This window comes from Mytilus trossulus, chromosome 13 (genome assembly GCF_036588685.1).
Source record: "Mytilus trossulus isolate FHL-02 chromosome 13, PNRI_Mtr1.1.1.hap1, whole genome shotgun sequence".
In the NCBI taxonomy this organism is placed as follows: Eukaryota; Metazoa; Mollusca; class Bivalvia; order Mytilida; family Mytilidae; genus Mytilus; species Mytilus trossulus.
Genome location: NC_086385.1, coordinates 44,540,678 through 44,562,479, shown reverse-complemented (window position 1 = coordinate 44,562,479; position 21,802 = coordinate 44,540,678). Strand labels below are relative to the sequence as shown.

The following is a 21,802-nucleotide window of genomic DNA, read 5'->3' as shown; positions in this document are numbered from 1 at the left end:
ATTGTAGATTTCATCTGTTGATATATTATAATGCGATTCTTTTGTGTATCTTTAAGAAGATTTTGCTATGTTGAAAGACATGCTTAATGATTAAAGACAAATAAATGAATTGTTTAGTCTGTAGGAAAACCTATAAGATATCCGTAATATTTTAATGCATAATTGATGCTAATTAGGTACTGCAGATTCATTATATTCATTGGATACTAGTTCATGTGGATTTCATGGGTAGACAGATACCATCTAACTATATGTTCAAGAATGAAAAATTTCTAAAGATTAATATAGACTTCACTAAAACCATGAAACGAAATATCAATGAAAATGTATGATTTCATAAATCCACACAATTAGATATCCATGAAAAGAAATGAATGAAAACACAGTACTTGATGCAGTTGTGATTCCATTACATGAAAGGCCTAGGAACTATCTTAAACCTACTTGGTGATTTGTAGTATGCTATTGGTGGCGTTGGTGCACTAATGTCACCATTTTGTGACTCTGCCCTGATTCTGAACAAGTAATCCTTCTTGGGCATGAGGTCTGTAATTGTATGTTCAGTCATGGTTATTCCCCTTGCTAGAGGGCGCCAGTTTCTGTGAGGAGCTTCCTGTTGCTCTATCTGGTAGCTGATTGGTTCACTATGACGATAAGGTGGTGTGTAAACTCTCTGCCAACGTAGTCTGGCACTGGTCGAGTCTTCATCAATAATCTCAGGTCGTGTAATAGGTACTCCAGGGCGAACTGAAACAAAACATAAATTTGAAAATTATTCAACAGGATTTAAGATACTCTTGGACTCTTTCTATAAGAGTTTCTGTTGAGAAAAATGCTTATCATTTTACTTTAATAATTTGTAAAAGGTTACTGTTTCGTGTATAAATTTTATTCTCAACAAATTTGCGTAAAGTGTCAGTATATGAAACCAAAATGCTTTTGTATAGGCTAAAATCAAAGAAATTCAAAGAAACTTAAAAATGCACATATAAGACATTCCAAAAATTATAAATTACACATATCCATTAGACCAGCACCCCAACATCATTGAAAAGATATATATAATTACTAAAGTTAAGGTGGTACCTAACACTACAGAGAGTTAAACTCTGTGAAAATCAGTTTAACGTTTTCATCACATCGTTTTGTTAAGGAAATAGTAAGCATCTCAATGATCAAAATTGGTGTTTGTCAAACTGCTGTCATAACCAACCAAATTTTTCTGATAAAGTGGTTGGTTTAAATTTTTGAAATTTTTATATTTTTCTTTAAGGGTCAAGGTTAATATTTCGTCAACATTTAATGAAAATTAAATGAGCCAAACTAATTTTAGTCAAGGTGTTGGGTACCACCTTAAATATATTGAAGTCATCAAAGGTTTTTATCATTCAAAAGCATTCTATGACATAAAATGCCAATCTGATACATTGTAATACCTTCTAATTTTCCAACTGAAAAAAAACCTGTTTTGTGATAATAATCCCATGCCAAAATGCTTTTTCATTGTCATGCAAATTATTGATAAAAGAAAACCTCAATTAACAGGATTACGATTAAAAGTGAAAACGAAGTGTCTTTCAGTACAGATACATTATACTTACATGTTCAGTGCAAAGAGAGATATTATTTATATATATATGTTGTGTACAAGATGTAAGTTTGTACAAATTATAATTTGTGCATGGTTTTTGTACAAGTTATAAGTTTTTTGACACCTACCTTCTTGCAACAGGTGATACAGGTGTATGTTATAAAATGTACTAGTGTAATGTTTTAAATTCAAGAAAATATATTTCAACCTAACATTTAGTCCTGGTCTCCTTGTCTTCAAACTGGAAAAGGGGGTACAGGAATGGTTTAAATTCTAATTTTATTTTTTTCCTTATACCATATTCATATACATATACAATCTTTGTGTGGTCTTATAATGTTTTTGCATCAATGCTCAGTATTTATAGACTGTATCATGAAGATGTGAAAATATGACAGAAATATGAGAAGCAAAAGGCTGTGTGCTTGCATCATCCATTTTTGTTCAGCAGATCATTAAACACTGATAACTTGTACAAATTAAAATTGAACACAACATATATATATATTACATGTGTCAATCATTTTCAAACTCAAGATATATTTTCCTATTCCATTCTTTTTCAAAATCTTAGTATAGATAAACTTACCTTTGTTTTCAACACACTATATCAAGCTAAAACTTCTTTTATCTCGATAATTTAAACTTTTCAATTTCCTCATTCATAATTGTTGCCAAAACATCACATTAACTTTCAAATTAATTTAAAACAGATCTTAGAAATGTCCGGTTACTAGATGTATCCATTATATACACTAAACAGCTTTCATTATTTCAGCAATATGTTATAGGGGGTGGGACAAAGTAATGCAAGAACATATAAAATAATTAAATTTCAAATTCTGTTCATTGCATGCTAAAAAAAAGAAACCCATCAAGGCAAGGTGAACCAGGTTGCTCCCTAAGGGTTTAACAGACTATTTGTTCAACCAGGAACAGATATTATGGAATTTCCAGTGGAACTTCAGTTGGGCTGAACTACTATTTATTGAGACAATGATCGTAACCAAAACAGACATACAGCTGGCAACAAACATTATAAAGAAAATTATGCAACACTAAACCCAGGAATGAACTCAGGTGCTCTGAAAGGATCAAACAATACAATTCCTATTCCATTAGTGCTACCTGTCATATTTTTTCTTTTACATTGTACAACCAAACATCATTCTGTGATGTCATAAACATAAACAAGGAAAGCATTTTAGTAGCTACGATAATTGGTCATTTTTGTCGAGCCTTCGACTTTAGTCGAAAAAGCGAGACTAAGCGATGCTACATTCCGTCGTCGGCGGCGGCGGCGTCCACAAATATTCACTCTGTGGTTAAAGTTTTTGAAATTTTAATTACTTTCTTAAACTATACTGGATTTATACCAAACTTGGCCAGAAGCTTGTTTATGATCATAAGATAGTATCCAGAAGTACATTTTGTAAAAATAAAATTCCATTTTTTCCATATTTTACTTGTAAATGGACTTAGTTTTTCTGCGGGGAAACATTACATTCACTCTGTGGTTAAAGATTTCAAAATTTTAATAACTTTCTTAAACTATTCTGGATTTCTTCCAAACTTGGACAGAAGCTTGTTAATAATCATGAGATAGTATCCAGAAGTAAATTTTGTGAAAAAAATAAATCAATTTTTTCCATATTTTACTTTTTAATGGACTTAGTTTTTCTGCGGGGAAACATTACATTCACTCTGTGGTTAAAGATTTTAAAATTTTAATAACTTTCTTAAACTATCCGGGGTTTGTACCAAAATTGAACAGAAGCTTATGTATGATCATAAGATAGTATCCAGAAGTAAATTTTGAAAGAAAAAAAACTCCACTTTTTCCATATTTGACTTTTAAATGGACTTAGATTTTCTTCCAGTTAACATTACATACGTGTAAAGTCTGCATTTAAAGTTTTGAAAGCATTTGTTAGATTCATTAACTATGCTGGGTTTTTACCAAACTTGGAAAGTAGCTTCTTATAATCAAAAGATTGTATCAAGAGGAATATTTTTATTGATGTTTTTCCTCATTTTTGTTGAGCCTGCAATTTACAGCAAAAGTAGGCGAGACACTGGGTTCCGCGGAACCCTTACACATTTTTTTTCTATGATCATCCAACATAACATTGGTAAGTAGGTCACAATGTCAATCTGTTTTTAGTTGTTTTTTGTCTACTAATCTGTTGCTAAATACACATGATATAAGAAGATGTGGTATGAGTGCCAATGAGAAAACTCTACATCCAAGTCAAAATTTGCAAAAGTAAACCATTACAGGTCAAAGAACCTCCTACAACACAGAGCCTTGGCTCACACCTGACAGCAAGCCAAAAAGGCCCCATAAAAGACTAGTGTAAACCCATGGTCTAATTTATATATAAAATGAGAAACGAGAAATACTATGAACCACATCAACATATGACAACCACTGAACATCAGGTTCCTGACTTAGGACAGGTGCAAACAAATCATATGAAAAAGAAGATGTGGTATGATTGCCAATGAGACAACTGTCCACAAGAGACCAAAATGACACAGACATTAACAACTATAAGTCACTGTACGGCCTTCAACAATGAGCAAAGCCCATACCACATAGTCAACTGTAAAATGCCCCGATAGGACAATGTAAAACAATTCAAATGAGAAGACTAAGGTCCTCATTTATGTAACAAATCAGCAAGTTTAAATTTTAATAGGTGCCAAACTTCACCAAACCCGAGACTAAATTTTGTATAAAATCAAGATGTCTTTGAATTTTTCAGTGTGTTTAGCTTGCAGTTTTTTTTTTATTAGAAATCTTATGACTATACTTGATTTGAACAAATGTTATGCTGAAATGTTTATGACTTAGACAAGTGTTTCTATTCATAAGACATTTGTAAGATTTTTTGTGAATTGAGTTTCTAAATGTAGAACAAAGAAAAAACACAGCTAAATAGAATAACTACATGAAGGACAATAATTTGGTTAACCTGAGTTTGTATGACAGATAAAACAATAGATAAAGGTAGAACATATGGTGATAATTATCAATAAACAGGTACTTATGTACTACCTTCAATACACATTACTCTGCAATACAACCCGTAGAGTCTGACTATTTACTCCAGAAACATAACTCAATTAATTACCAATAGGCAGGGGCGGATCCAGCCATTTTAAAAAGGGGGGTTCCTAACCCAGGACAAAGGGGGGGTTCCAATCACATGTTCCCATTCAAATACATTGATCGTCCAAAAAAAAGGGGGTTCCAACCCCTGGAACCCCCCCCCTGGATCCGCGCCTGAATAGGTGAAAATATTTAGATACTGCAAAGCAGGAGCTCCCACTTATGTGAATTTTCATATGAAAAGATTGTGTGTAAAGATAATTCATAGAGTTTAGCATTGAATATGTCATCTACAAAATATCATAAGGCTCTCTTATTTTTTTTTTGCAAACAAAAATGCTGAGTAGAGATAAAATATGTACTTTCAAATATATACCAGTAAACAAAACAAAAAAATATACATTGACATAGTTGGGGGTCCTATGCCAAAAGAAATGACAAAGAGGCCATGCAGTCAAATTTTCTATTCAATATTGCCAATATCCAACGTCAGCATGTTCAGCATCAGCAAAATGTTTATTGTTACTGGTTGTACAGTGTATATGCTAAACATGTATTTATAACTCACTTTGATGTGGGAGAGATAGATAAATGTAATCTTTGATACTTATGATGACTCTGATGAGGTAAATAGATTGAAGTGCAATCGTATAGTAACAATCAGAAGGGTAAATTACAATCAAATACAATAAACCACTTTCAATAGATGAGAGCATTTAGGAAAGCAGGTATACATGGTATAAAAGCACTACATGTATTATTACCACTGCCATGTAATATTTGACACTGGACATACAAATCTTTGATATTTTATTGTAATATATTACATGTATTACCATTGTCATTTAAATCATGTTAATACATATGCAATAAAAGATTTATATATTCTTATGTACAGCGTCAAATATTACATGAATATTCAGGATGACTACAAGCTAATGTCATTTTGAATATAAATTAGACTTGCTACAATTCCCTTTCTATTATTTTTTCTCTTATTAATTTATATGTTTACTGATAAGTGCTAGCCTACTGATTGCCCTTGGAGATGTCAGTATAATTGTAATCTCCTAGTTATAGCATTAAAATTATTAAAGGGGCAAAATTGAAAAAAAGAAGAAAAAACATTAGGAAGGGACATGTAGCAAGTCTAAATATAAATGTATAGTTAACATCCAGTGCCAAATACTTTATGGATTAATACAGAATGTCATTGACATCGATGCATTCGGAATACAACATTGTACTAGATCAACTCACTAAGACCAATGTTTAATGAGTATATAATAAAAGATAATGACTTAAGGTTGTACCTAACACTACAGGGAGATAACTCCGTAAAATCAGCTAAACGTTTTAATTACGTTGTGTTGTAAAAGGAATATTAAGCTTCTCAATGATCAAAATAAGTGTTTGTCAAACTGCTATATAACCAGTGTAATTTTTCTGATAAAACGGTTGGTTCAAATCTTTTGAAATTTTTATATTTTTGTCAAAGGGTCAAAGTAAATACTTTGTCAAAATTTTAAGAAAATTAAACGAGCCAAATTAATTTTAGCTAAAGTGTTGGGTACCACCTTAATCATTTTACCCACTAGAATTTTGATAGAACATTTGATTAAACCTATGATGTATGAGAACAATTATTAGAACCTCTTGCTTACAATGCCAGGAAGGCTAAAAGACTAATGTGAAGCATAATAGAAATTAAAATTGAGAATGGAAATTGGGAATATCAAAGAGACAACAACCCAACCAAAGAGCAGATAACAGCCCAAGGCCACTAATGTGTCTTCAAATCAGTGAGAAAATCCCACTTAAAAATATACATAAAAATAGTAAAAGTAACCAGTATCATGAGTTTAATTAAGAGAAAGTACAACTTCTGATTCAAGTATTTTTGAAGGCGAAAACTTGATGAACTTTCATATAACTTATTCCTTCTTGTTTTTGTATGCTTAATTGAAAATAAACTCATCATGAGTCAGGCTATACACATTTTTGCTTTATGAATCAACAGACTTTTCCTACATTTAAAACAGAAAGATTGTTTTTGCTTCAAATTTTCACTGTTATAAAGGATTTTATTCAAACTACATACAATCAAGATTTCATTAGAACATAATTAAGCATATCTTTGAAAGAACAACATCAACACATTTTTTATAAAATAACTGTGTGCTAATAATCTTTACTTTAAGCAGAAAATTCTATTTATTACACAAAATACTAATATTTATTTCAAGCAGGAAGAAAATAATTGCAATCTCTGTTGTGCTTGTCAGGGACTACCAATGACAAAATTATATGAATACATTACATGTATTAGATTTTTATCCTTATTTGACCCGTTCCAAACCAGAAATGTCCAGTAGTAGAAATATCAGTTCTATGACGAACTACTCAGTGCAACAAGTATAATATTAAGGAGATGTTATATGCTTCAGGCGCGGATCCAAAAGGGGGGTCAGGGGGTTGGAACCCCCCTTTTTTTGGACGATCAATGCATTTGATTTGAATGGGTACATGTAGTTGGAACCCCCCCCCCCCCCCCCCCCATTTGTCCTGGGTTAGGACCCCCTTTTTTAAAATGGCTGGATCTGCCCCTTTGATTGACACTGAGAAGACTCTCAATTAGAGTTCCAATGACAGGGATATAAACAGTTATAGGGTAACATGTCCTTAGAGAAGGTCTGTTTTAGATTTATCTTCCACAACAAAGTCTGTTTTAGGTTACATAACATTTGTCCATTAACTATAGCAAACAACCAGATTTTGCTGAACTGCCAAATGGTAAATTGGCAATAAGCATGCTATACAAGATGTAAAAGAAAGTACAACTTGACCAATTTACCTTAAACTAATGGGTCATATTGCCAAAAACACAAAAATCAAGTCAAAAAGACCTTTTTCAGTGATGCTGGGATTGGTGGTTTAAATAATCTTTGGAATTCTATATTGTGATGTGTAAAACTAGTTATTCTTTTCACAGGAAATTGGATGAAAACCCCTCTCCTACCTCTCCCTCCCACTTCCCCCGCCTTAATTAATCATGCAGTTTGCATTAAAAAATATTATCACCCAATCATAAAATCTATAAACCATGGGCTAATGAGACCAAACACACTGAATTTGTACTTTTATGCCTTGACGATGTGACCAAAAGCTGTTTTCTATTACACACATGCCATCAACATGCTATCAATCTGTCAGTATATCAGTTATAAGTATAAAACAATTAAATGAAAGAGCATTGTTTTTGTTGAAACATAAGATACTGTTATGATGCAATTAAAACATGTGGAAAAGCATGTCTTCAAGAATAATTACTGACAGGTGTGTTTCATTAAGACTTCCAGACTTAACTGTTTTACCTGATGCCCTCCATAGGGTTGATATAACAAACACTACAGGGGTGTGAGGGTATTATACGACCTTGGACCTTGACTTGAATATCATGGTTGGAGATGACATTTTTAAGTAGACAGCAAGCAGGCAAATTAATGTTTCATTGAAAAAATTCTTAGTGTCAAATTTTTGAATTATTTCAAAAATTCCAAAAAATTCTACAAAATGGGTTATCTCCCTGTTACAACAACAAAAGTAGCTGAAAAATATCAATCTTCCCCTGTTTATTAAATTCTACGTAAAATGTTTGGTTCACATTATCATTCAAAATATGAGGTTTTTTATTTAGTTTCCACAAATACCTAAATTTCACTACAATCTGACAATAACAGAAGATGTTTCCAGTGAGAGGTTTATGAAAATTAGGTAATAACTTAAATTTTGGATACTAATGCCTCCACCCTTTTACAAGAACTATTTTGTGGCATATCAGGATTGCAATTTCAATTGATACCTGGTCAATCATGTCATCATTAATGAATTGTCCTTAACCTGTGAACACTGCAAGTATAATGCTTAGCATTATAGCCAGCATTTCATAAAAAAATCATGGTCTTTGTTTTGGGAGTTGAGATTAAAATTACACCAAAAGAAATGGAAAGAAATTATTACCAAAAGCATTTGATGAAAAAATGTGTAATAAAAAATTAATAAACTACATAATAAATAATTAAGAACCCACCATAAATATACAACTCCTTGCTGTGATATAGAACAATTCTGTTGTACTATTTACACATTCAAATAATACTTCCACCCCGCCATCTAGATCCCATCACCTAACATCCCTCTAGAAGATTAAAAATTAGTTTAAACAGTATTTATTAATGAAAAGACATATATTACATTGTTACATAACGTTCAAATATGGGATTGGGAAACAAGTTTGGAAAAACTTTTATAAATCCCCATCCCCAGATTCACAACTTATTTGAGAACCATTGAGGCTAATCTATATAATTAAAGGAATTTGATGAAAAATATGTAGAAAAATACATAATAAGCTATTAGGAAAAAATAAAACATGACATCCCCCCTTCTAAAAAAGGATTCTCTACATTTGTCCACTTGTTTTATTTGCTCATTAAAAGCTTTTTTTATGACTACAACATAAATATATAAATTCAAATATTCTTTTAAACTAAAAATATCTTTTAAATAATCAGAGGTTTTAAAAGTTAAAAGGAGGAAACACACACTTTTTACCGATTCTTCAGAAAATCAAATCCCAATCAGAAGTCAGCCATATTTCTGAGTAGCACATGTTTCACATCTAAATAAAGTGTGTGCATCCATAGTAATAACAAAGTTCATCTGATACAGAGGCTCCACAGGGGGTATTGTGTAATCACCAAGGCTTCATGTGGGGTGTAATGATTCCATAACTACTGCTAATTAAAACATGATTTTTGTATTATGTCAAATAATCAACTTATACTGTCACATCCAATTCTCAAAATATATGCACATGAATGTATCTCTTATGTCACCACAGTTGTTTTCAATTTTAGACGACTTTTGCATTTGGATTTTTACAAAGATTCTGAATAGTATGAATTTTATTTATTTATTTGATTAAAGTTTTGTCTCAACTTTTTTTTAATTCCCCTAGTGTAAACCTAGCTTATCATATCTTTTTTTTCATTTTATTTTATTTAAAATATATAACAAACAAATTACTAGATTATAATTAATGCACTTTAAATAATTGAAAAATCAAAATTTAACCAAATATTTTGGCTAAAAATTACTCTTTTTTTTTAAACAAAGCAAGGTTTGATTTTCCTATTTATTTTTTTATAATAAATCTTTTTGAATAAAAGAAGACATTTCCATGAGACAATGAGACAACAACCCAACAGTACAACAATTGAAAGAAAACTTTACTTTGGTTTTGAGTAAAAAAAATTTGAAGAAATTAAACAGAAACTATCTACAAATCCACTAAATTTGGGATACACTACATAACACTACAGGGAGATAACTCTGTAAAAATTGGCTGAAGTTTTAATAGCTTTCTATGTTAGAAACTATTAAGCTTCTCCATGGTTCAACTTTTTTAATATGTTTATTTATCATATATTTAGTACAAAATACAACTATTTTGTATATCTAATAAAGGTTCTTTTTCCCAGTCTGTATCACCTACCCTGTATCGCATACCCCGTATCGCATGGCTAAACCCGTATCGCATGGCTAAACCCGTATCGCATACCCCGTATCGCATGGTAAAACCCGTATCGCATACCTTTTTTTTTTTTTTTTTTTTTTTTATAGCTAAAGTCAGTTTTTTGGGTTTTTTTTTTTGCTTAAGAATTTTTTTTTAAAAAATAGGTCAATTTTTTTAATGACGTCATTGTTTGATATGTTACGTCACGAACAACAAGTTTTTACAACATATTTTCACATAGTTTGTTGGCACACTAAATGCAACTATAAAAAATACAAAACACTCAAATATATAGCATAATAAACAAAATGTTTTCAAAACAACAGATTGTAAGGTAACCTAGGTGCTTCGTATAAATAATTGAGCAGTCATTTTAAAGCTTTGAAACAAGACAAAAGCAGAACTGAAGGTAAACCAGTGCTATGGATCAGAAAACAGTTCATATAATATAAAGCTCTTCTGTTGAAATATATGATAAAGCGTATAATACATGGCAAAATCCGTATCACAAGCCGTATCACCCTCGACCAATATCATCCCTCGGGCCTAAAGGCCCTCGGGCTGATATTGATGTCTCGGGATGATACGACATATGATACGGATTTTGCCATGTATTATTCTCTATATATTTGTAAAAGGTTCAAAGTAAATATTTTGATATAATTCTATGAAAATTAAACGAGCCAAAATAATTAATCGAGGTGTTTGATTTTCCAAAACGCAACTAATTCACACAAATGTAGCCTTCACCTCTGCCCAACCACTACAGGTAGCTTTCAGGGTTTAAATTGAGAAACCAAAAGAAAGAAGAAATATGAGATGTATTTATTAAATATTTGGGTATATGTTTCATAACTTGGCTAAAACATCTTTATCCCAGATATGTAATTATACAATTATTTACACAGAACAGATGTGAAATACATCATATACTAATTATAATGTAGATAAATCATATTTGACCTTATCTGACCTTGAGAAGTCTCATCAGACTAGAGGAGAGATTATATAACATGGAAAATATTTACGAGACATTAAAATCTTATATCATGATTGCTACATTGTATTTGTGTTGGAACTTGCCAAATTTCTGGTAATTGCAATTATATATAAGTCAATTCATGCAAACATTAACAGATTAATCTATTAGGCTTTGTAAAGAAATTAACAAGGCTTGTTGCTAAGGACACTGAAAAGGATGATTCATGAAAATTTATAAGGCACTTATCCTCTTTTCATTACTCAGGAAGCCTCCAAACAATTACGTAAAAAGATGAAACCAGTCTCCTGAAAGGTAAAGGTAAAAAACTTCCAAAAATTATTCCCTATGAAGTACCAACATTTCAATCTTTCTTTCAATCAGAGGAAACATTTCTCCATTTGTCAATAATTTTTACTACTTTTTAGTACTCTCATGTTTCAAAGTTGACAAATAGCATTGCATGTGTATTTGAGCCTAGACGCCATCTAATTCACCATCAAGGTGAACTCCGAAGACTGCTATTGGTCACATGACCAAATATTGATATAAATAGATTGCAACTTTTTTTCTAGATCTGTTTAATATCATATTATAGGTTAAAGAATGTGATAATCTCCATTTTTACCTATATAAGAATGATTTTTGTGGATCAAATCAGCCAACCAAATAGGTATACAAATATCATAGTTATATCTTTTAGCATTAAATGCCCCTTAAAAAAAATTAAAAAAATATCCCTTAATCTGAAAAGCCTGAATACTTTAATTGCAAAGTAGATAAATTTTAACAGAAAAAAATATATCAATAAAGGTTCTGCTGCCAAATCAAATTGTCCCCAAGAGGAAGTTCTCTCGCTTTTTAAAAAGATTTGAAAAGTTAAAAACAATTTTAAAAACAGAACTACTTCTATCGTAGCAAGGATAGAAAGTCTGGGTGGTGTACATACATATTGCTTCCATATCATGCAGATATTTAATTTAAGAAAAAGAATAAAGTTGGATAAATAGAATATTTTAAAATTCTGGCAAGGTAGATAACTCAAATTTCTTGTTTTTAAAGATAATATTTAGCTAGCATTACTTTTGCTTTCTTGGTTTTGGTGTCAGAATGTTTTTTATTTAAATAATCACAATGTATATATACACAAGAGCTGTCTTGAAGGACTTATGCCTAAATTTGAAAGAATATTTTAAGACAATTGAAACATTAGGAATTTGAGACGACTATCAAATCTTCCAAAAAACAATTTAACTCTGTCAAAATTAAATTTCTTGCCTGTCAATTTAATTCAGAGGATGACCTCCAAGTAAAACTGCTTTAAAAATTAAACCATAAGCAAAGAAAAGACAAATGTCAGCTCAAAGTCACATGGTTAACCATGATGATTAAACATAAAATCTCACATGAAATATTCAAATTATAGAAACCAAATATCTACAGGGCATATCATGATGTGTAAGCAGAGCTCTTCCAAGTTGTATAAGAAATAAAGTCTGCATCAGAGAGGGGGAATTCAACGCCCCTAAAAATACCAAACATAACATTACAAAGTAAAAGAGACAATATTTGTGATCAATCTTGTTTGTTTAGCCCATGAGGAGAAACATACAAATAACACTAGGTCAACTGTCAATAATGATTCCAAGTTGTAAAGTCTGAAAAAGAGACGGAAATGCAACCACCCTAAATATGCAAAATGTAACATTACATCATAAGAAAGACAATACTTATTGTGTTAAATCTTGTTTGTTTAAGGCATGAGGAGACAACACAAATAAAGATAGGGTAACTTGCATCTGAAAACTTCTAAGGAAATAATAATGTTTCTTCCAAAATTTGCAGATCATGTTTTCAAGGTAAAATGGTGTAAGGTAACTGGAGCAGTTTTGGATTGCTTCTAAACATGCCGAAACCACCATGAAAAAAACCCAAGATAATATGTCTACCTGACAATGACAGAATTACAGATTATGTTTCAAGGCAAAATTGTGTAATAAACCAGAGCATTTGGTAATGCTTCTGAACCACCATGAAAAAAAATCTAAGATAATATATCTTCCTGTCATAAAAGAATGTCAATATATGTAGGGTATGTTAATATAATCATCACAGTAGACAAAGGGAAAACTTCCCATGCTGATATCTAATTATCTGTATGTCTCATCTTGTCTGTTAATCACATGAGGAGAAATAAATGAGGGTAGAATAACTGGATGTGAAATTAGAGAAGAAAATTTGTAATCAAAACTCTTAATTCCCATCCCCCATAAAAAAGAGACAATATAAACACGTGTAAAATTATCATTATTTAGGAGCAATAACTTTTGTTATGGAATGGAATAACCATTTTCACTCTGTAGATCTTTTTCTCTTTATTCATATCCATCATAGTTTCCAAGATAATAAGAAAACATGCATCAAATTGGAATACTGTAAACCAACTTATTATCGCGAGCGGTTTATTTTCGTGAATTTTGCGAGCAAAAAATAACGCGAATATAAATCATTGCAAATATTCAATCCTTGATTTTCCTTAATAAACTTCATCAAGTAAATCAGATAATCGCGAAATTAAATAGCCGTGAAGTGGTCAAGAAAGGGTAAAATGCGAAATAAAGTATCCGCGAAAATATTTTAGTTGGTTTAAAGTATACAATTGATATGTTTTTTCTCAATTTTGTAAAGTTATGGTACACTAACAGATTAAAGCTTTTTATCAAAAAGAAAATCAAACAAATAAATCATCCATGAAAAGTATCACACTTTTTTATTTTGAGTACCCTCACCAGTTAAAATTGTTGATGGTATCTAAATTATAAAAATAATTGCACTTATTTAAATTCAAGGTCAAATATCTTGCTGTCAAAATAATTTACCTGGTTAATAAACTAAGTCCAATGCTGTATAAACATTTCAAAAGGATGCAAAAAACTGGACAGAAATAGCCCTGCACCAAACCTATACACACATGATGTTATGGACAAATGTCATATCATTAACAGATGTTTAGGTGTTAACTGACCATAGTTATACTGATAATCTCTAATTAATCCTGATTAATAAGTCAAGGTCAGGACTGTAAGTCTGTTGTTATGTTGATCTTTTGTGTAACATTATTGGTCAGATGTAGATGAGCATGTTCTTTGCAAATAACTGAGTCAATGCCAAAAATTGCTATATCAGCAAATATCAAACAATTGCTAAATATAATGAAGTAGTCTTGTGTCTTATCAGTTTGTTTTTTACAAATATATATACTGAGTGCCTAAAACAAAGCAGCACATAATATTTAAAGCCCCTGTGGACACTTTTTTGAAACAATACAATCTTTTTCTTTGCATTCCTTTATCGAAAACTGCTTATTTTTCTCAGAGTGGTTTACGTCAAATTTTTGTCCAGTTCCAAAAGTTTTAAGTATCAACAAAGTGATTGAAAATAAAACTCAAAGGTTTCCATGCAAATTTGATCAAATTAAAACAGAAGAATAATTTTTTAACTGCATCACTGATTTTTCAATATTTGATATAGTGACCATAGTTTATTTTAGTTCAAATTTTCCATCCAATTGGCAAATGATCAATTTAAAAAAGGGTCATTGTTAGACTGAACCTGACAAACAGACATGTGCACCTTACAAATATTTAAAGCCGATCTATTACTTATAGATCCTTATAGTTTTTGTGAAACAGACCAACAGACAGAAACTTAATATTGACCAATGGACCTTGAAAATGAGATCAAGGTCATAGAAAACCTGCCAGTCAGACAGTACACCTTGCAATCATTCCACACACCAAATAACGTTGACCTATTGCTTAATAAAGTGTCTGTGATATACTTTACCACAAAAACTTAATTCATGCCTGCCAACTTTTCAAAATGCCTATGGGGGTTTTGTGTGCAAGATGGCTGTCATAGTGCTAAAAAACCTTCAAGGGGGCCTGCAAATACATTTTAATGTTGTTTTTTGGTTTATCCATAGTTTTAAAAGCCTCAAGTCGTTGTGAAATTAATTGTTTTGTTTAAATTGTGAACAAAATTGCTCTTTCAAAATTTCAATTTGGGAACCTCCATGGGGGAAATCCCCCGCAAATAGTGACAGTTGGCAGACATGACTTATGTTTGTCATTATTAATGTCCTATGAAATGAGGTTGAGGTCAGGTAAATCTTGTCTAACAGAGATGTAGACTTATGTGTGAGGATCCCATATCATGATACAAAATATAGTTGTCCTATTTCTCATAACAAATGTGAGGAATACAATTGCACATGTATCATGTAATTTTTATCAACTTAAAATATGTAGTATTGTGTGATATGCGTAGTGTACAGTATGTTTATTTGTGTGTTGTCTTCTGTTGGGAATTCCAAATTAAATTGTCAGCTAATAAATTTCTAAGTTTCAATATCAAGATAAACTTTCAGAAGCATGATCAAAGATTGAATATATAAAAACAAAAACAGATGTGGTATGATTGCAAATGAGACAATTATCAACCAGAATCCAAATAATGTGGACACAAGCAACTATATGACACCATATGGCTTTCAACAATGAGTAAAACCCATATGTCTGGTCTAGCAGCTGTAAAAGGCAACACCATGACAATTGTAAAAAAAAAATTAGAAATAAACAGCCTGATTTATGCCAAAACAATTAACTAGAAACAATTTATGACAGAGATCTAACAAAGATAGCTGCTCCTGACTTAGGATATGTCCATAAAGAATTTGGTGGTTGTTAAACAGGTTTTTATTTGTCATTCAATAGATTGATTGATTTTTGGTTGTTTAATGTCCTGAAAGTATTCATGGAACAGAACTCAACTGAATTTATTTTGTAATGAAACCTGTTAAGGTCATCCAGAATTTCACCTGTCAAGGTCATTATTTTGCACGGTATTTTACTGCTACAGCATCGTAACTAAATGATTAATTGGGTGGCTTGAAGTGGTCAATGTGGAAAATCTACATTATGAGCAAACCAATGAATATAAAAGTAAACATAATTCCAGTCTAATTAAATTTAAGATGGATTAGTATAATCAATTCTTCTTTTGAATAGAATGGTAAAGGAATAACCTTATCATAAAACCATCATTTATACCTAAACGATATTGACTCCATTCACCAATTCCTTACAAAGTATTAAAATACTCTATAAATAAATGAAAGATTTGTTGCATGAATGCAAATGAGACAAATATCCACCAGAGACCTAGTGATGAGGATATAACTATAGGGGACTTCAACATGGATTTAATTATGGCCCTTACCATACATGCTCCTTAAATGTCAAGCATGTAATATTGGCTAATATCTAGCAACTTTTTAAATCCAATATCTTATTTGTTTCTTTACCAAGTTATACATATAAAACATATTGTTATGAATAAACTACTTGCAGAAAATTGCCAAATGTTGGTCAACCAGGGTCCTTTATAGATTATTCTTTGATATGGATTTTGCTCGTTGTTGCTGGCCTTACAGTGAGAATTATATTTGTAAACAGCCTTGTCCTTAAGATTATGGTGGATAGTTATTTCACAAAAAACAAGAATGTGTCCATAGTACACGGATGCACCACTCGCACTATCATTTTCTGTGTTCAGTGGACCGTGAAAATTGGGGTCAGAACTTTACTTTGGAAATAAAATCGTAGGTGGGGCATAAAAATCACATAAAATACAGACAAGAAGTGATGGCAGTCAACTTCCCTCTTTTAAAACTGCAAGGTTCTCTAAATGGCAATAATTAAGCTAATGCTGTAACAATGCCTATCTTCATGATTTTATGATTCCCTACAATTACTCAGCAATATGGATTATTAGAAGTATGTTATTCGCTTACACTACAATTATACCCTACAAATTCAAATGCTTTTTATGGATTTTACTTGAACTTTACCACAAAAACAACAGTTGACAGAACAAAATTTCTGAAATTTGCATATTGTCTCTTTTAATTGTCTATCATAAAATGATTGTATGTGGATCCAAAGCTATGAATTGATATTTGATGTCGGACTTGTCAATAAAAAAATAGACGTGGAAAATTATCGCTGTTTTGTTATAAGTTAAGCTATCATAACCTCACAGATTTCTCGTTGTAAACAAGATATACGCTGGGTTTTTCAATGAAATTTACAATACGGCCGGCATCAGTTAAAAAAAGACAATGCACCTACTAGTATCAAAAAATAAAATACAAAATATTGTAACCTAAAATGTACTATATAAGAGATACAGACCTAATCCAAGACACTTAAAAGCAATATCAATGAAATATGAAAATGATGCCAACAAGTTCTGAAAACACACAAATTTGGTTAACCATTAGTTGTAAGTGAAGATTGAATAAAATATTTTATTTTACACTTTTGCAACCAGAAAAACAATACCTCGGTCTTGATTTGGGAATCTTTCTTGGCAAACAAATCAAGACATTTTTATTTTCTTGCAGGATTTTCATAGTAATGAAATTTTAAAGATGGTTGTTGTAGGCTGTAAAGTGACCTTAAATTGTTTAAATTCTAGTCTCTTAAACCCTGGTGGATATTTGTCTCATTGGTTATCATCTAACATCTCCTCATTTCTGTATAGATTTTAATTTTCTGGTTCATTCAGGTCTTTACTGGAATGAACATAGTTTTATAAGCTTTTATACCGTATAGCGGGTTATTTTCGCAGGTGTAAAATTTCACGATTTTCATTGAACAAGGTATACGAAATATTTTGGCGGTTATTATTTTGGCGGATTAAAAACTTGTATTCATACTTTTGTATGTACACCTTTAATTTGGCGGAACTTATTTTGGCGATTTTGTTCTATCCGCGAAAATAAGCGAAAGTTTGCACCCCGCGAAAATAACCCGCTATACGGTATACTGTAAATTCAGAAATTGATGCGAGGTTTTTATTATGGTGAAAATTGCAACTGAGTTGTAAAGGCAGTAATTTAAACTCGCATTTTGAAATATTTAAATGAATTTCACAGGATTTTTCTCAAAATCGTAAAAATTAAAATTGCATTTAAGTCTAAAATGACAAAATCGCAATAATAAATGCACGTAATAATTTCTGAATTTACAGTAACTTTCTAGGCTATGTCTTAAACAAAGAATGTAAAACCTCAGAAACAACCATTTGTCTTAAATTATTTTGTTAAAGTCCTTCATATCAAAATTACATTACATGTATTACACATCCATGAAGTGTCCTTATGGGCGTAAGTTAGACTGACAACCATACACATTACTAAATGGCTCCTTCTGAAGGACAGGATCATGAATATTGTCATACAAGTCTAAGAAAACTTGCTTATTCTTTATCCATACTCTTCATGAATATTCAGCTATCTTAATATTAATATCAAACCATAGAAAATATAAAGAATAAAATACACAGAATTTCATGTGTTGGGTTTAGTGAAAAGTATAGAAAATGTAAACAAATGTAACAAATTAATAAAGAACTACTTAAAACATAACCAACAAAAGTGCTGTCAAGGTCCTTCGTTAGCTTAAAGAATAGAACATTATTATATTAATTCAAATGTACAAATATGATGAAATGATAGAAGAAAGAAGGAAGAAGGCAACATTTACCCATTATCTACCTTTACAGAGGCAAAGAAGGGGAGAACACAATCATCAGCTTAAAAGGTAGGATTTCTTTTTGTAATACTTTAATTTAATAGACATTATCTAACATTTTTTTGATACTGTGAACAAAATTTACATAAATTATCTCCCCATGATCAACTCAATTGCTAAATTATCTCCCCTTGATGAACCTAAATTGCTACATTTATCACCCATGATTATACTCTTTGCTAAATATACCTAACTTGGTAATTTCATTCATATCTTATCCTTCTTAAATTAAATAAAGAATAGTAATAAAAGATATATGTAATGATGAAAAAAAAAAAATTATGAAGACAAAAACATCTTAAAAAAATCAGAAAAAATAAAAGATTATTATACAGAAATTAATTAATTCATTTGCAAGATTTTTAAACTTCATTATTTACTACAAATCATATTAAAATTGAAAACAGAAATATTAGTGAATGATGTATTTTTTTAAATTAATTCAAGGGGTACACCAGAGGGAAAGTAAAAATATAGTTAATTTAAAATTATGTTAAAACAGGTAATATTTCAGGAAATTTTGGAAATATGAAGTTTAAAAAAACTGAGGAATAAGGTAGAAATATTCAGTATTAGGATTGATCGTTATTGTTAGGCTATGAGAAATTGTAAACTATTTCATTAAAAAATCATGCTCATATGAAAAATGAGGAGAAATTGAAAATGAGAGAAAAGGAAGAATAGAATTACATGCCTCCTGCAATTCTTGCATCATTTCATTATGCTTGTAAAAGTAAGTCATAAACAGAAACTTGTCATGTATTAAACAACTTAATAGGTATCCAACTCATTGCATATGGCTATTTCAAAGTTGATATACAGAGGTATTTCCCCTTCTCAATTTTTATTACTTTCTGCTTTGAAATAGTCATACTTTCAATTGAAGAAAATCACTTTCCTGCATAATAAAGATTGGAGAAATATTACAAAGGAGAGGACATCTGTATTGTAAAAAGCATTCTAAAGGCCAAAATGATGTGTACCTTTTTTTTTAAATATACTTGTTCCTTATTTATTTTTTTGTCTGTTTCTATCCAAAATAATTTTGTCTTCTTTATTTGAAAAGGCATAATTTAAGAGTTAAATAGATTTGCAAATTTGATTTCAATAAATTTTGGTAACTGTTTTTTTTTTAGAAAGACTGCAGGATTCACTATTTTGAATCTCTATTCTTAAAAAAAAAGGTGAGATTCTCCATATTAGACATAAACAAAATTTCCAAAGGTGGTCCTATCTTTGTAGGGAATGGACGATAGATCAGAGACATTATCAGGAAAGTGATTTTCTATAGCAAATTGTTAGCTTAAATATATTCAAGCTTATTTTAAATCAAATTGTCAACACTCCATTTAATATTATAATCTCTTGCTATGATTTAGAATTTAGTTTTCCAGATCCCAAAAAATCTAATACTGAATAAAAATAAGCTTGAATACAAAGAGTAAAGAAATTATTTTTTTTTAACTTAGAAGCCATTGTAACAGGAATTCATGATCGAACAAATGTTTTACCATTTAAGTCTGCCAGCAGTTGTAAATAAACACCTGAAAGATGGAGATATATATTAAAACATTAAGAAAACAACAATTGGGGTTCAACTTTTATTGCAAACAAAGCTATAATTGTATAATTGCAAACAATTCTATTTGTACTGAATGTTATCACACACGAAACATATTGCACTATTCCCAGACTTATTGCAAACAAAACTATACTGCATCGCACATATTGCAAATTTAAACTAAAATTGCATTTACTTATTTCAAACAATCTATTGCCACACTGATAATTTTGCAAACTAGATTCGTCTATTTATAAGATATATATATATGAACATTATTGCATTCCAAATACTTATTTGCATAGTAAGAAGTTAAGTACAGACATTTTTAACAAAAAATTACATAGGACAAAAATAACAAGTAAAAATAACAGGATAGATAAAAAGCACCATTTTTTAATATAATATTAGTATCACAGAGTTTAAGTTCATTCTCGTGCAAAGGTAATTATTTAACAAAAAATTAATAAATCACTTTTTTTAACAACATTTTACTCATACTCATAAATTTTTTTGCATCATCATTTTTTAAATTTAAACATTATCACAGTATTTAGTATAACATTGCCATGCTTCTTAAATCTTTTCCTAAAAAAATCACCTTTCTTGCTTTTTTCCAATTAGTATTGTTTTTTTTCGAACATCATCAAATTCTTCTTGAATTCAGCATTTATCTGTATATCCTTGTTGCGTAATTTACACAGTTGGCTAAATAATGTATTCATAACAGTCAAAAGATTTTCAGAATTAACATCTTTTGATGTTTTATCTCAGAAACTTAGTATAACTACTTATAAACATCCATTTACAACTTTTATTAATTTTAAAATCTACTCATCACTTCTCTACAGCAAAACCTTATAAAAACTTGTTCAATAACTTTTTCATTACAAAATATGCTATTAATAATTTGAAAAACATCACCTCTTTTCCAAAAGATTTTCTTGCATAAGCAAATTACGAAAGTCTATATTTATCTTTTTCTTTCTACTTAATGCCAATTAACTAATTTTTTAAAGTATTTTTGATGTAGGCAATCAAAATTAAGCCATAAATTCCTCAGAGTCAAAAGGTTTCAAATTTCTATATTGAAGGTTTTACTGTAGTTCAAGAAACACATCAGAATAATACGAAGACTTACAAAGTAAAGTAAGATCTGAACAAAATTATAAAGAAAAATATGGAGAAATAAATAAATCTATTCATAAATAATAATCTGTACACTACAAAATTATATAAATTTGGTAAAAAAACTTAAATATACAAACAAAATCTCTTAAAGGACTAGTAAACAACAAGGCAGTTGAACATTTTGAGCCA

The 21,802-nt window shown here is 30.5% G+C and overlaps 1 protein-coding gene across 2 annotated transcripts in view; it reads right to left on the bottom strand.

Annotated features, from left to right (window-relative positions):
- The window catches only part of LOC134695450 (twitchin-like), a 98,286-nt gene that overhangs the window by 31,214 nt on the left and 45,270 nt on the right, over positions 1–21,802 (bottom strand). Inside the window, exons 27-28 of one of the 2 annotated variants that reach the window (XM_063556703.1) lie at positions 20,433–20,465; positions 445–747 (exon numbers count right to left, since the gene is read on the bottom strand). In XM_063556703.1, the coding sequence (XP_063412773.1) occupies positions 445–747; positions 20,433–20,465 (336 nt within the window). The remainder of the gene's footprint in view (positions 1–444; positions 748–20,432; positions 20,466–21,802) is intronic. The other variant, XM_063556702.1, reaches the window with a different exon arrangement.